The 14,480-nt window shown below is 37.3% G+C and overlaps 1 protein-coding gene across 2 annotated transcripts; it reads right to left on the reverse strand.

The window, feature by feature from the left end:
- Positions 1-1,525: 1,525 nt before the first annotated feature.
- On the reverse strand, positions 1,526-11,233 carry LOC137171951 (5-hydroxytryptamine receptor 3A-like). Of its 2 annotated transcripts, none has more exons than XM_067576164.1 (10): positions 11,117-11,233; positions 9,984-10,153; positions 9,096-9,140; positions 8,336-8,445; positions 7,079-7,248; positions 6,797-6,951; positions 5,049-5,259; positions 4,127-4,282; positions 3,770-3,840; positions 1,526-2,533 (listed from the first exon to the last, which is right to left on the reverse strand). In XM_067576164.1, the coding sequence occupies exons 1-10, from the start codon at positions 11,151-11,153 to the stop codon at positions 2,300-2,302; spliced, it is 1,359 nt and encodes a 452-aa protein (XP_067432265.1). In that variant the 5' UTR covers positions 11,154-11,233; the 3' UTR covers positions 1,526-2,299. The 2 variants fall into 2 exon arrangements, with proteins under 2 accessions (XP_067432265.1, XP_067432266.1); XM_067576165.1 differs by having other exon boundaries at positions 6,797-6,946; positions 7,074-7,248.
- Positions 11,234-14,480: the final 3,247 nt, after the last annotated feature.

Below are 14,480 nucleotides of genomic sequence, written 5' to 3' on the forward strand. Positions count from 1 at the left end.
CACTGGAAGAGGGCTGGGGAAAGCGAATGACCAACCCTTTTTTTGATATATCAGCGGTCAAAGACAGTGATTGCTAACCAGAGGTCTGTGTACCCCAGGGTGTACCTCTGCAGTTTCCAGGGAGCATGTGGAAAGGTTTTGGGGAAACTCAGCTAATTTGAAAGAAATATGTTATGATTTAGTAAAGAAATCACACATTTTAAGGAAGAGGTCCTGGTGGCTTAGTGTTTAAAACGCATACAATATACAGTACTCTCCCTGGTTTTATTCCAGCTGAGGATCTGCTGTTATCACGATGTTTTAAACCACCGGAACCTGACCAGAAACAATCAACTGTACTTCTTGACCTGCCCTGTTAAAAACTACAAACATCCTACACTGGTATCCCTGTAGTGGTTAAAGCTTTAACGTGTTTTAATTTTTCAATTATAATTATTATTTCCTCTGACATGGGTTTTTTTCTGTCCCATTACTCTTTTTGCCCCACCCCACCATCATTTCCCATCAAACATTTTGATTAAAGGTAATGAAAACCCACAAAAGTTTATTTTTTACTGTTTATTTCTCCATTACAAACACAACTACATGTTTTCAGAACAATATAACAGAACTGTTATTTCATCATACTAATAATATAATTTAATTAAATACAAATGCAAATGTAGATTTGGAAGAACACCACAGAAGAGAACATGAAATTACTCAACCCATATAGATACACATTTACATGTCTTCTGAAAGTGATCCTGTGGCCTATGCTGCCTCATGCTTTGTTAAATAGATAAGCAAACAAAAACAATGAAACAGTGTTACTCATGTTATACTGCTACCTGTTTGTTAACACTTACTTGCTTCCTTTTTTGATACATTTTTGATACATATTACATATCAAAGACATAATAAATTCAATTAAACTTCATAATACAACGAGACTAGTGTCACAGGCTGATACTGAATACATGTAAACAACACTACTGAAGGACTACATACAGTTTATATAGAGATGTGAGATCTTAATGGGGACATATCATGCACATTTATCGGTCTATATTTATGTTCTGGGGCTCTGCTGTAATATTTTTGGATTATTTACAGTTCAAAAACGCCTCCATATTTAAGTTATACTGTCCCTTTATAGAGCCCCTCAGTTCAGCCTCTGTCTGAAACAGGCTGTTTTAGTTCCTGTCTCTTTAAGGCACATGAGCCCACTCCATTCTGATTGGCCAGCTCGTGGAAGAAGCATCATGGCCAACTTCCAGCCACTCGGGATGCTACATAAACAAACAATACCAGTAGGATTTCATTTCTTTTTCTCCTTCTTTACCCAGAATGGAAACCTTTCAAATACATCTGCACATGTTTGAGACAAAATCCAATCCGAAATATGTGAATGGACAATGTGAAGAATATACCATGGAACAACCTTAGCAATAAAGACTATGGCTGTTTGTGGGCAAACAATCTGACATCAGTTCAATGGGGAAATAGAGGTAACATGGCAAACAAAGCATTCAGAGTAGACTGAAGCCCTGGTTTTTGACTTTCAGGAAGTATTTTACATATGTTCACCTTATGTTATGGATCTTTGATCTTTGTTTAACATAGACATCCGATATTATAGCAGTATATAAATGACAGAAAATCTCAGAGAGCATGTTATGTCCCTTTTTAAAACAATAGTTTGGTCCACATATGGTAGTTGAAACAGGTTTTCTCACTGTAATCATTCCTGTCCATTAAAAGATCCCTTCCTAATGTGCTTTCAATTTAAATTATAGGGTACAAAATCTTCCTTCTGTGCCAAAATGTATTGAAAAGTTTATCTAAAGCTTGAGGCTTCAGCCGTTCAAATTGGTCGAATCAAGTGGTTATCTTCAAAAGTTAGTCTTTTTAGTACAATTTTCCTTTTTTTTGTAATTATCCCTTCTCTTCAGCTCAACAGGGAAACAAAAAAGGGTATTTTTTATTAACGCACGTTAATTTAGGAATATACCCACTTGATTTGACTAATTTGGACGGCTGAAGCCTCACATAACAAGCCAGTGTGACCCCTAAATGGCCTGCAAAGACCAACAAGAGATCTTTTTTGTTTTCTACAGACTAATGAAGCTGAACAACAGGGGTGAACACAAACATAGTAGGTTTGTGTCCATGTGAAAAGCATGCATACAGGGAAATGTTTTCTAGGTTGTAATTTCGTATCTCAGTAATTGAAGTCACATGACGGTAAGCCTTACTAGCAGTAATAAAGAGGACTATAACTCAATCATGTGTTTCATTATTTAGCGCTTGGTATTTCTTAATTTGTAGTATTCCATTTGAAAAACATAATGACTAAAAACAGACTGGCAGCTATGATGTAGAAAATGAAGAAAACTCTGTTGATTGTTTTAGCCATTCTGGTCCAGTAGCCGGGCTTCACTTCTTCCTTGCTGCTGTTGAGGAGCAGAGCCAGTGTTTTCACCACCTCCCTCAGATCATCTGAGAGCTTTTCAAAGGCATGGGACTCCTCTGTCAGTTGGCTGCTGCTTACCTGCACAAGTTGTTAAAGAGACTGTGGTTAATTAACACAATCATGAACCAAATAACATTGCCAGCTGCTACATTTGACATTCAGATTTTTGTGTACAATGTATAGAGTTGTGAAGTAGGAGGAGCTATTTCGGACACCCTTGAAGTAAAAATTGTATTCATTTTTCCCACAGACAATGTTATGTGACTCACAGTTGGAGTGCTTCTACAGCTTCAATCAACATGAAACTCTGACAGTTAAATCAAAAGATTAACAACTGTGTTACAAAATATCAGGTTCTTTAATAAAAAGTCAAAGGTACAAGACTGTGTACATAAAAATGTTGACCCCCAAAGTGCATTTTGGCAAGAAACATCCAATCACCAATAAATGACACAAATCTCATGTTCAGAGCCAAATATATCTTATTCCTCTGTGCTGCAGGCCTCTGTTGTTGTCCAAAAACTATTAAAAACATGTAAATGAGCTGAACTCCGTACATTGTACATTGCAAATTTCTCAAAGAACTTCAGTACAAAGTCATGAGCTTATGATATGTAGCACAACAAGCTAGCAAAGCTCTGTCTGCCATACACAGAACTGCTCTCCGGAGACTGAAAACATCATCGCTGTTGTTACTCTTTGGAGCAGTTTCTAAACAAACTAACGTGCCCGTACTCTTCATGGTGAAGGAACATGTCACCCAGTGCAACGGTGTGGCTCATTCACATGTATTTAATAGTTTTCGGACAACAACTGAGGTCTATTTCATGGAGGAATAAGATATATCAGGCTTTGGATACACACACAATACTTAGTAGATCAATTCATTAATTTATGGACAGTACACTCTGGACATGTCTTTTGTGTTGTTCTCAGTTCTGTTGCTTTCAATTTAACCATTTGCTTGTGTTTTATGTAGCTGTATTGTGTTTCTTTATGCCACATGTGTTCATACATTGAATGTGTTTTCTTAATTTGTTTGAATTTAGTTATTTGCATTTTTTTTTTCCTACATGTCATGCATTCATTGTCAAAATGGTGAGGATATTTGGATGTTTGTGTTTTGTCCATTTGCATATGTTTTCAAGTTTGAGTGCGCTGAGCTCTCAGCTACTTAAGTATCAGGGTAAAAACCTCTGAGATGGAAATCTCAAAAAGTAGAACCAAAACTATTTGCATGGCTAGATAGAGTACTATTACCCTGAGAAAATGTCTTTTTGTAATCAGCCCTTTAAAGTGCAACATAATTCCTACCTTCAGCAGTTCAGACGGAGTTTCATCAGCAGACACATCAGAGATGCATGCACAAGTCCATTTCCTCTCCTCTGAAATTACATAGTAGGCATAAATGATGGTTGGAGCATATTCAATGCATAATTAGTATGTATTATAATTTGTAAATGTACCTGTTTCAGCGCATTCGGAAAATGATAGACATGTTTTGGGGGTTTTTTTAAATGCTGTGAGCACCACAAACTAAATTGCAATCAACTACATTGTATTGAGGTGCAGGCACAAATGTCGACTTAACACACAAACTGCAACAGGCTGCTGTCTTCCTTTATCTTTGGGGATCTCCTACAAAATGTACTGTACGTCTATCAATGTTACCTTTGCCATGTTTGTCCCCACAGTCCTCAGTCAGGCTTTGGTCTCTGTCTGCCTTGTTGTCTCGGGATGCAGAGTCTTTCTCCATCAGATACATCACAACAATGGTCTCCAGGAGGCTGACCAGCATCAAACCAAAAACCCCCATGCAGTAAACCGCTGAGAGGAGCAAGCAGCATCATTAATGCAGACAAATCACTACTCACTGGGTCAGTATGTGCAGTTCCTGCACATAGTACCAAGCATGTCTTTCAGAAATTACGTTCATACATCATTAAATTGCAACAGCAAAAACATTTAGCCAGAAATGTAATGCTAATGTTGAATTATGTTTTCTCTCAACATGAGAAAATGTTGTTAATTGACATATTTGGCAAGTTGTAAAAATGTTGATACTGAACATACGAGTTAAGTGTTGATCTTACATTACAATATCTGCAGGTAGTACTACAGCAATATTAAACATTGTACGGTTATGTTTAGGCACTGGCAACACTTGGTCAAGATTAGGAAAGATGGTCTTGGCTTAACACAGAAAAGAAGTCAGCAATGACTTGAAGCACATGTTAAACGAAACCACAGTCTTTCACAAACCTCAACCAAAGTGCTTTTGTTGCCTAAACCTAACCACACACAGGCCTCAGGATGTGAACACTGGTCTCTGGTGCCAGAGTCCTGCGTCTTGTCCACCCACCATCTACACCATCTACCACCCCACCCCACCCCACCACACCACCACCCCACAAGTGTGGTTTACAAATGTAGTGCTTACTTCATTCGTAAAAACACACTTTGCCTCTGAACATAATTCAGGCAGCGATTATGTTTGTCAACACAATATAATTAGGAAAACAATTTAGTGTTATATCAAGGAGACAGGGCTTGAGGTACAGTCCAATAAAGGAAAGACTCTGAACTTTCTTACCTATAAGTGGAGCCCTGTCTGATGAGGAAGGCAGAATTTCATTGAGAATAAGCTGCATCACAGTGACAGCCAGCAGCACAGTGACCTTGAAGCTCAGCTTCTCGCCCCCACTGTCTGAGATCAGGAAGGAGGCCAAGTCCAGACACAAGAAGAACAGGATGGGCAGCAAGAAGTTGACAATGTAGAGGATTGATCGCCTCTTCATTTTGATCTGTGAAATTACATTTTGAGGTCAGATCCTACTACTATAGTTTTGACAAAAGCAACGGAAACATCTGTGTGGCTCCTAGGTTGAAACAACAAGGTAATACGCCCCAGTCAGCTGATGTCTGCAGTGGTGGAAGAAGCCTTCAGATTATTTACTTACGTACCCTGTGGAATTTCTGACCTCAATAGTAATAATAATAATAATAATAATAATAATAATAATAATAATAATAATAATAATAATAATAATAATAACTTTTTTGTATAGCACCTTTCATACAAAAAACAAAACAAAAAAACAGGTAAAAGTGCTTTACAACAAAAGAAATTACATGCACCAAGTGCCTTACATCAAAAAAGACATAAAAGACATCAGATGAACATAAAAACATGTAAATGTACATAATATGGTATGAAACCCCTTTGATAATGTAAACAAACATAAGATAAAATAAAGTGAAAATACGATACATAGAATGTTTACTTCAGTGGTGGTAATTTGTGACAATACGCAAAAACTCAGAAGTATTCACCATGTGTACATAATCTGTAAATCAGCGCCTAGATCTCATAGATCGGGCACAACCTGAAGCTGCCCTGGGGGAAAAAAACACCTGTAATGGTGCTGTGGGGTTAAATAACAGACACCACAGTCTTTTTTCTCAAACCTACCAACCACAGATGTCAGCATTCATGTAACATAAGATGGAAAATAAAACCCACCTGATAATAAAATAATAGAGAATAAAATAAAGAGACCTAGAGTACATAACATAAGATGGAAGATAGAACCCACTGACACATTAAATAAAATACATCTTGAACAATAATAAAAATAGTAAAATAAAAACATAGAATACATAGAATGTATAAAAATCAAGTAAAATTCAACATTTTAAAAGAAGTGCAGTAGTGCATAAGTGTGAAACAGACTGAAAGCTAGTTAAAGGCTAGAATGAAGAGATAATTTATATATTTTATATATATTTTTAGCTTTCTTTTACAAATATTTAGCAAGCTGGCTTCCCTGATATCTAGCGGTAGTGTGTTCCATAGTTTTGGGGCATATTTGACAAAGGCTGCATCCCCGATTTTCTTTCGACTTTTGCTGGGAATCTCCAATAAACCAGCGGCAGATGATTGCAGAGTTCTTGAAGGCAAATAGTTAACCAGGCAGTTAGCATAGTTAAGAAGGGAATTAGCAATGAGCCAAGAAACACAGTGACGTGCCAACAAAAGCAGGGACTGCAAGCGAGTAAACAAGGATGTAAACAATGCAGGATTTAAAATAGTCTTAAAAAAGGTTTTGCAAATGTTTTATAAGGAAGGAAATGTCCTCAAAACTATTAATATAAAAACAGAAAGTAAAAGTAGCAATAGAAGTGGAGGGGTAGAAAGTCTACATCTAGATTTTTGCTTAAGGAAACAAGTATTAGCAGTAAAATGTACCCAAAGTAAAAGTACATGTACTTACTTAAGAGTAACAGGCAGAGGTGGAAAGCATATTCCACCACTGTGTGTCTGTATCCAGAAATACGTACAGTGTAAACAATCATGCTTTGATCGAAGGCAAATTTGCTGACTGTTGTACTGGTGACTGTCTGGTTGATAAACAGCCACTCGTACTGGGTCAAGCCATGAGACCACGCTGTGGCCGTTGAAGCACCGAGTTGAGTCTGAAGATCCAATTCCTCAACTGAGATGGGAAATAAAATAAAACAGTAAGGCCTGTTAGCAGGTCAACAAGGAAGTATCACATAAATAACTTAGATGAAAGTATAGACCAAATAGAAACTTTTAAACATAACAAGTCACAACCTCACCATTGTGAATGACAGACTTGAACGAGAGGTTACAGGTCTGAATGTCGAAGGGGAATTCGTGAACTTGCATCCTGCAGGTGCTTACTAACACCTCATGGTTCCTACATTCAACAAAACCCTCAGATTCAATAGTGAGATAAGGACTTGGAGGGGTCTTGTCCTTTTCTATCCTGTATGAGAACAAACACACACACACATACATGCGCATTATGGCAAACGCTTTATGCTTCAAAAAAAATTTCACATACCATATGATTATACTATAAAATGTAACTTAATCTACAGAATGAGGGAATTAACTATCTCTAATTTACCTTTATGTTTCTTTAAATATAGAAGACATGTTCCACACTGTGTGACAATATCATATATCTGCTTGTTCCAACATTTAGTAAATATTTTGAACATATTAAAATATGCTTATTGGGTATCTACAGTTGGTAATGGAAGAAATACAGGGGATAAGGGAATATATTTGCATTTAAGAAGAACCTTGAATTAAATTACACTTTATTTATTTTTTAATTACTTATGTGCAAAAAATGCATTTAAGAAAATATTGACAGCTGATGTGCAATCTTTGGAAAGTTTAACTGCAGTCACTAGAGTCTGATTCATCCGGACTAAACAATGCAGGTTTGAAAATGCCTTAAAAGTGGTGTCTGAAGGTGATGCAGGTAACTGAACCTTCTGACAAGGGTTGTAGAGTACAATGTCTGCTTAAATGGAATATAACAGCCAATCACAGGATGAATACGTGGTGTTTGTAAAAGATTGTTTTTTCGCCCAAAAACAGCCGAGTCGGGAACTTTGCTAAAATAACTTGGTTTTTCAGTGCCCAAATCACCCGAGACATGATTGGTGCAGTGTGGACCATGAGTTTCATGTTCATTGAGACTAACATTAGTATATCTGAAAGGGCCAGTAACTGTTGTATTGCTGCAGCCTCCTGGTCTGCCTCTGAAGGTTAGTTTTTTTGTTGTTGTTTTTTTTCTTTTTCGATTTTCAAAATCCACTTGGATTGCACTTGGATCCATTTTTTAAGTTTTTTTTTGGCGCTAGCTGCTAGCTTCACTATCTGTAGGTTATCTGCCTACATCCTCAGACTCAATGAGCTCCAACCTTATGCAGTCATGGACTGTTGAAAATACTATACATATATTATTGTATATAAACTCTCTAAACTATAATAAACTGCTCTGTCACCAATTACTGTTGTGAGTGTATGTGGATCTGTAAGTGTGAGTGGATACTCACATCTCTTCAATAGTGAGATCTGGCTTCCACAAAATGTCAGCAGGAACTGTTATACGCTCAAGTCCACAAAAGTCATCTGGATTCCATGTAATGTGTTCATTCTTCCAGCTCTACACAGAAAAACAGGAAATCAGAAAGTAAGGACAAGGGATAATGTTAAAAGAATTTCTTCGTAATGACCATTAAACAATAGAGACCGGAGCCGAAGTATCAAAATTTAACAGAATTTATTTTCTTGTACAAGAAGGAGCATTTCACAATGCAACACACAGGATGAGGTTACAAAGAAAAAGGCTCCTCGAGGAGCGCCTACAACGAGTTTTTATACACCTTAAGTGGGCGTTACAGTTCTTTTCTTAATCTATCAAATACAGACTATAGATAACGTCATGTCTATTTTCAGTTCTCCTGTCCAGGAGCCATCTTGCCCAACTGATCCCCAGATTACATGTCTCATCCTGTCTCCAACGAATTTTAATTTCTACATCTTCCTCTTTACAAATATAATGCTGAACTTCCTTTAACCTCAGCTGATGAGTCTGCTGATGTTGCAGAGTTGCAGTACAAGACAGGAACAATTCATCATGATCTAGGTAAAACAGTAACACTCATACACAGTGTAATCATAATTTTTATAACAGATAAAATAAATGAGTGAGAGAAAGAAAGAATGAATGAAAATAAGCAATTTAAAGGAAATAATTAGAGGTTCTGCTAAAGTTCAGTTAGTATTGTTCAGTCTTCCTCAGAGAGAACTCACCGTAAAAATCCAAAAGTAAGGAATGAAGGTCTGGTCAGTCTCTTTCTATGAACAAAGAAATACAGAGTATCTGAAAATCTTCCCAGCGGCACAATTAACATAGCTGACCATACATCATAGGACATACACTGTTAATGTAAATTACAACAAGTTCACACACATCAGACTTCATATCGCATATTTTTGAGGAATCAAATTTGTTACTTTAGCAATTGGAAATGTTTAGGAATTTGGATCCAGATCTGCCATCTGACAATCAGCATGTTTACAGACAATCATGCTGATAGGCTTCAGGTGCTACTTTTTCCAGACAGGTTGCTATAATAAGTATGCTATGAGTGTCACACAGGTAACAAACACAATTGCTTGACACACCCAGTAATCACATAGTGATTACAATCAATTCCTCCCAAACCCACCCTGTTTCCATTTGCTGTGGTTGCAGCTTATGGCCACAAAATAGCATTTAATTATAACAATAATGTGATTCCCTGGATCTGACATTATCAGCTCAAATCAGTTACTGCGTCCAAGATCACAGCATCTGTGCATGCTGACATGATAAAATATGTTATCTCTGGATAGCAATACAAAGAAATGACTTTATTTTCACAAGATAATGGTAAAATTATCGTAAGATAACTGAATTTTAAAAATAATTTGTGGTAACTGTTTATTTGTGCTGGATGGAAAAAAAATGCTGGTAATGATATCAGCCTATAAGATTTGCTGTTTTCCAAGGAATCCAGCACAAAAAAAGAAGCATTTAATCAATTTTGACAGATCTCACTGCTATCAGACCAAAAAAATACCCTCCTTGGTAGAGGAAATAATAATTATCATTGAAAAACAAAACAAAAAAAAAACAAAAGAAAATTTAAGGCTTACCATATCTAGGACGGCATAGATTAGCACTTCCAGATATACTTTCAAAGTTGTATTGTAGTGTTTAACAGGCCGGGACATGGTGTACAGATCATTTTTACTGGACAGACTCAGGTTCAGGTAGTTAAAAAGATGCTGATAACTGCAGTTATCCTCAGAGGACGCCCCATCTACTGCAAGAATACCAAGACACATTCTCTGTCAGAGAGTTAATTCTTAGAAGGAAAGAAATGTGCTTTTAAATCAGAGCTTGTTTGTCTGAACACCAGAGTTTCTGTTATGTGCTCTTAAAGGAAATCACCAGCATTTGTTTCTGTGGGTATAAACTGATTATAAAGTCATTTTCAAACCATGGAAACTCAAAAATATCTGCAGTCATATCCAGTGACTGTAGTCACTAAAAGGCCATTATGAGATGGGCGTTAGCAGGACTCTCATCAAATGTGAGAAATTTGCAGTCATTTAAATCCATTTCAATTTGAGATCCATCTACTATACAATATGTTGCCCAAAAACATGTCGCTTAAATCAAACCTAACTCTCCCAAACACAATTTTGAAATCTCTTGAGTATTATCTTTTGAAAAAATTCTTTAATATAATAAATATATCCACAAAGACATAATTCAATTGTAAAACATGCCAATTTGAAAAAACTAATGAGGGTCAGTTCACTAAATTTACAATATTTTCTCAGCCATGCAGATAGTTTTGGTTTTAACTGGTTTTAAGATATTCATCTCCAAGATCTTTGCCTCAACCCTAAAACAATGGAGGTGAATGTGATTTTGTTTGTGGTGATCACTGAACTGTTAAGTAAAATGGCGATTTAAAAAATCAACAGCAGTGTCTACGTGAATCGCGTCCCCTGTACTCTAGATTATCCACATGTCACACAGTGAAAAGTTTGCAGGATAACATTTTTGGAAAAGAGATGGTGCTATAATTTTTTTTTAAAAATTTCACACTGTGAGAATCATACACAAAAATCCCATTCATCCCCATGGAATTGAGGATTATAACAGAAATGTAACAAATCACAGAAATGATCGGGGAATTATAAATTTAGCCTTTAACCAAACAGCATGACATTTCTTAGTGTAAATCTGCATGTATCACCAAATTGTCCCAACTTACCTGCAAGGAGGAGCAGAAAGAAACCTGCAAGCATCATGTCTGTGAGAGATCTGCACAGTTAATGAACATCTCTGTCCTCTCTGTGCTGTCTAGAAATGTTTGTAGCAGTAATATCACTGCCTCACACTAGCAGAGGGCTGGTCAGATTTAATGACCAACCCTTTTGTCTTTAATTTGTTAATTTAGTCCTATTTTTTCTCATTAGTGTGAGGATACAAACACACATAAAGAGATAATGGCGCCAGGAACTGCCAACAGCCCGGACATTTGGCTGCATGTGGGCAGATCAGTTTTGCTATCATACCAATCAGTTAACTTATTGCTTCCACTACTGTTGCCATTTAGTTTCACAATTAAAGCAGATCAATGTAGGAGCTGCATGTGAAAGAAGAAATGTCAAGCATAAACTGGCAGACTAGAATTTACATTTATTTACAAATATTCAACTAATTTCAGGTGTGACTGGTTAAAGTGCCAAGCTTTAACATATTTTCAGAAATAAACATGTTTACAGCCTGGAACAAAACACGGTTTTTGGTCTCTATAGCTTATTTCCCCTTTCATGACAACTGTATGGGGGGTGAATTTTTTAATGAACTTTATGAGGCCATAAAGTTATCCATAATTAAGGACATAGCCGCTTTGAGTGACAGGTTGCTAGCTGCTAGGTGGCTTGTTTCAGCAACTAGGCTTCATTCGGCCTGGCTCAGCCCCACCTCTTTGCCCAATTTGAAATATTGAGTTAGGTGCAAGCGGCAACCTCTGGTGCTGAAAAATGAAGCCAATGCAGAAGTGCCAAAAACTGCAGTTCCTTGAATGGCCACTTGAGGTTGGCTCCAAAAGCGAGTGAATCCCCATAGACCCCCATGTTAAAATGCCTAACTTTACAACAGAAATAAACATGTTTACAGCCTGGTACAAAAAACGTTTTTTGGTCTCTATAGCTAATTTCCCCTTTCATGACAACTGTACGGGGGATGAATTTTTTTATAATTCACCTGTTTAAATTTTATTAAGCCATAAAGTTATGCATGATGAAAGACATGGCTGCTTTGAGTGACAGGTCCGCCAGCCGCTAGATGGCTTGTTTCAGCCATTCGGCCCACCTCTTTGCCCATTTTTGATTGGCTGGGAGTTAGGTAGAGTCACGCACTGCCAAGATGGCAACAGCCAGAGTGGCTCACTTTGAGCTTCAAAACCGCTCTTCAGAAACCAACGGGTGACATCAGGGTAACTACGTCCATATTTTTATACAGTCTATGGTTAGGTGGAGTCAGGCACTGCCAAGATGGCGACAGCCGGAGACGCCCACTTTGAGCTTCAAAACCGCTCCTCAGAAACCAATGGATGACATCACTGTGGCTATGTGTATATTTTTTACAGTCTATGCTCTAAATACTATGATATTCATGTGCCACTGTATGCTGGAGAAGAAGCTAGTAAAAGGCTATATTAGCTGCTATTAGCATAACACAGCCAATACTCTGACCAAACTGTTGGCGTTCGAGTTGCATTGTGGTTAATGTAGGCACCAGGTTTTAACAAGAAAAAGAATATATGAAATTAAAAAGACAATAGGCGGTTTTTATTCCACACATGATCCTTTTTTATTATTTGTCCATTGCGAGTCCATCCATGTTATAGCAATGCTAAATTGGTGTAGTAGTCTTTTAAGGGTCACCAACGTTAAATTTCATCCTGACATGAATGGCAATCCATCAAACAGTTATTGAAACACTCAAAACCACAAATGTTGAACATGAAAGTTAGTACAAATTTTCATGGCAATCTATCCAATCGAAACACATGAGAACAGATGGCCTCAGCTGAGGATGTCAGTGGCGTAGCAGCTTAACATCTGATGCTGTTATAACATACATATACTGGACGGACGCGTCTCCACTTCCTACCATTATGCAAAAGTGAAGCCATAATTTCTTGTTTCCAGAAGCTGCCATCTTGGCTGTATGACATCATTTGGAGCCAGAGTCTGCACAGTGGAGTCAGGCAAGGTGACGGCCCGCAGGACATGCCCCCTCAGCCGTCACGCTTCCTGAGGGAGGTTTGAGAACGGCTGACACAACTGTCAATCATGACATCACACCCCCTTTTTTATATCACCATAGAACTAATTAAAAACAAACTTATCAGAAAAATGAGCACTTGGAGAAGCATCAGTGTGATAAAAGCTACCTAAAACGACAGACACCATCTTTGGGAAAAATTTATTTGATGTGTACTTTGATTTTTTAGTTTGGCTTGTGTCCCATCTTCTAACATGGAGGGCCTATACGTATATGACCTACATATATGACCTATACTGCAGCCAGCCACCACAAGGCGATCAACATGTTTTGGCTTCAGTTTTCAAGTATACCTGGCTGCAGCCTGCAGAACGAGAGGCATTCAACGTTGAATGTTTAATCCGACCCAGCGTGATTTGATTGGTTTAACTGTCGAATTTGGGTGGGGTTAAATGTCCATGTCATTGGTTTGGACTTGGGTTTGAGCAAGGTTAAACAACACAGTCAGTTCATAAAACGAAAAGGACCTACCAGTATACGTTACTTATAAGTCATGAGGGGAACTGATCCTCTGTAAACTCTCGTATTTTAAACATAATGATCACTTTGAACCATGAGTTGACAAGTTAAACATCCATAAAATACACCTCAAGAAATGAGCATGGTGTCACTACTAGTCTTACATAGGGTTCCAGTCATTTTTACCGCTTTGTATTCATTCAAAGGGGAGTGTGGCCACAATGTAGACCCTTGTTAAAAGACTATCGACAATGGTGGAATGTAACTAAAGTACGTTTACTCAAGTACTATACTGAAGGTTCTTGTACTTTACTGGAGTGTTTCCATTTTATGTAACTTTATACTGATATTCCACTACATTCAGAGGGAACTATTGTACTTTTTTACTCCACTACATTTATCCGACAGATAATTATAAATTACTTCTCAGATTATAATTTTTCATACCCTTCCTGTCCAGTGAAAACTATGTCTCCCCTAATTTGGTTATTTTGAATGTCTGTGATACAGTGAAATATTAAGCCTACCTTATGGTTTGAGTAAACTCTCCTACTTTTTAAGTTAAATAAACTATTAAAAAAAACTTTGGATTAGCTGGAAAATGCATTGTCACAAAGCTGAAAACAGGCTGCTTTTCTGAGCTCATGAAAAGTTTACTTTTTAGAGATACATGGTTCTCACAGGACAGTGACACTACAAACATATGATGATCTTATAGAATATGATGCACTGCTGTTGATTAAACTACCCAACAGTATATAAAGTAGATAAAATTAGCACAGCCTTAAACATCTACAGCAGTAAAATGCAACATACACATT

Source organism: Thunnus thynnus, chromosome 20 (assembly GCF_963924715.1).
Source record: "Thunnus thynnus chromosome 20, fThuThy2.1, whole genome shotgun sequence".
NCBI lineage: Eukaryota > Metazoa > Chordata > Actinopteri > Scombriformes > Scombridae > Thunnus > Thunnus thynnus.

Coding starts and splice junctions, on each gene's coding strand:
- LOC137171951 (XM_067576164.1), bottom strand. CDS start 11,153: ATGATGCTTGCAGGTTTCTTTCTGCTCCTCCTTGCAG. Junction 4,283..5,048: donor AGACAGGGCTCCACTTATAG/GTAAGAAAGTTC, acceptor TGCTCCTCTCAG/CGGTTTACTGCATGGGGGTT. Junction 2,534..3,769: donor CTCCGTCTGAACTGCTGAAG/GTAGGAATTATG, acceptor CAACTTGTGCAG/GTAAGCAGCAGCCAACTGAC.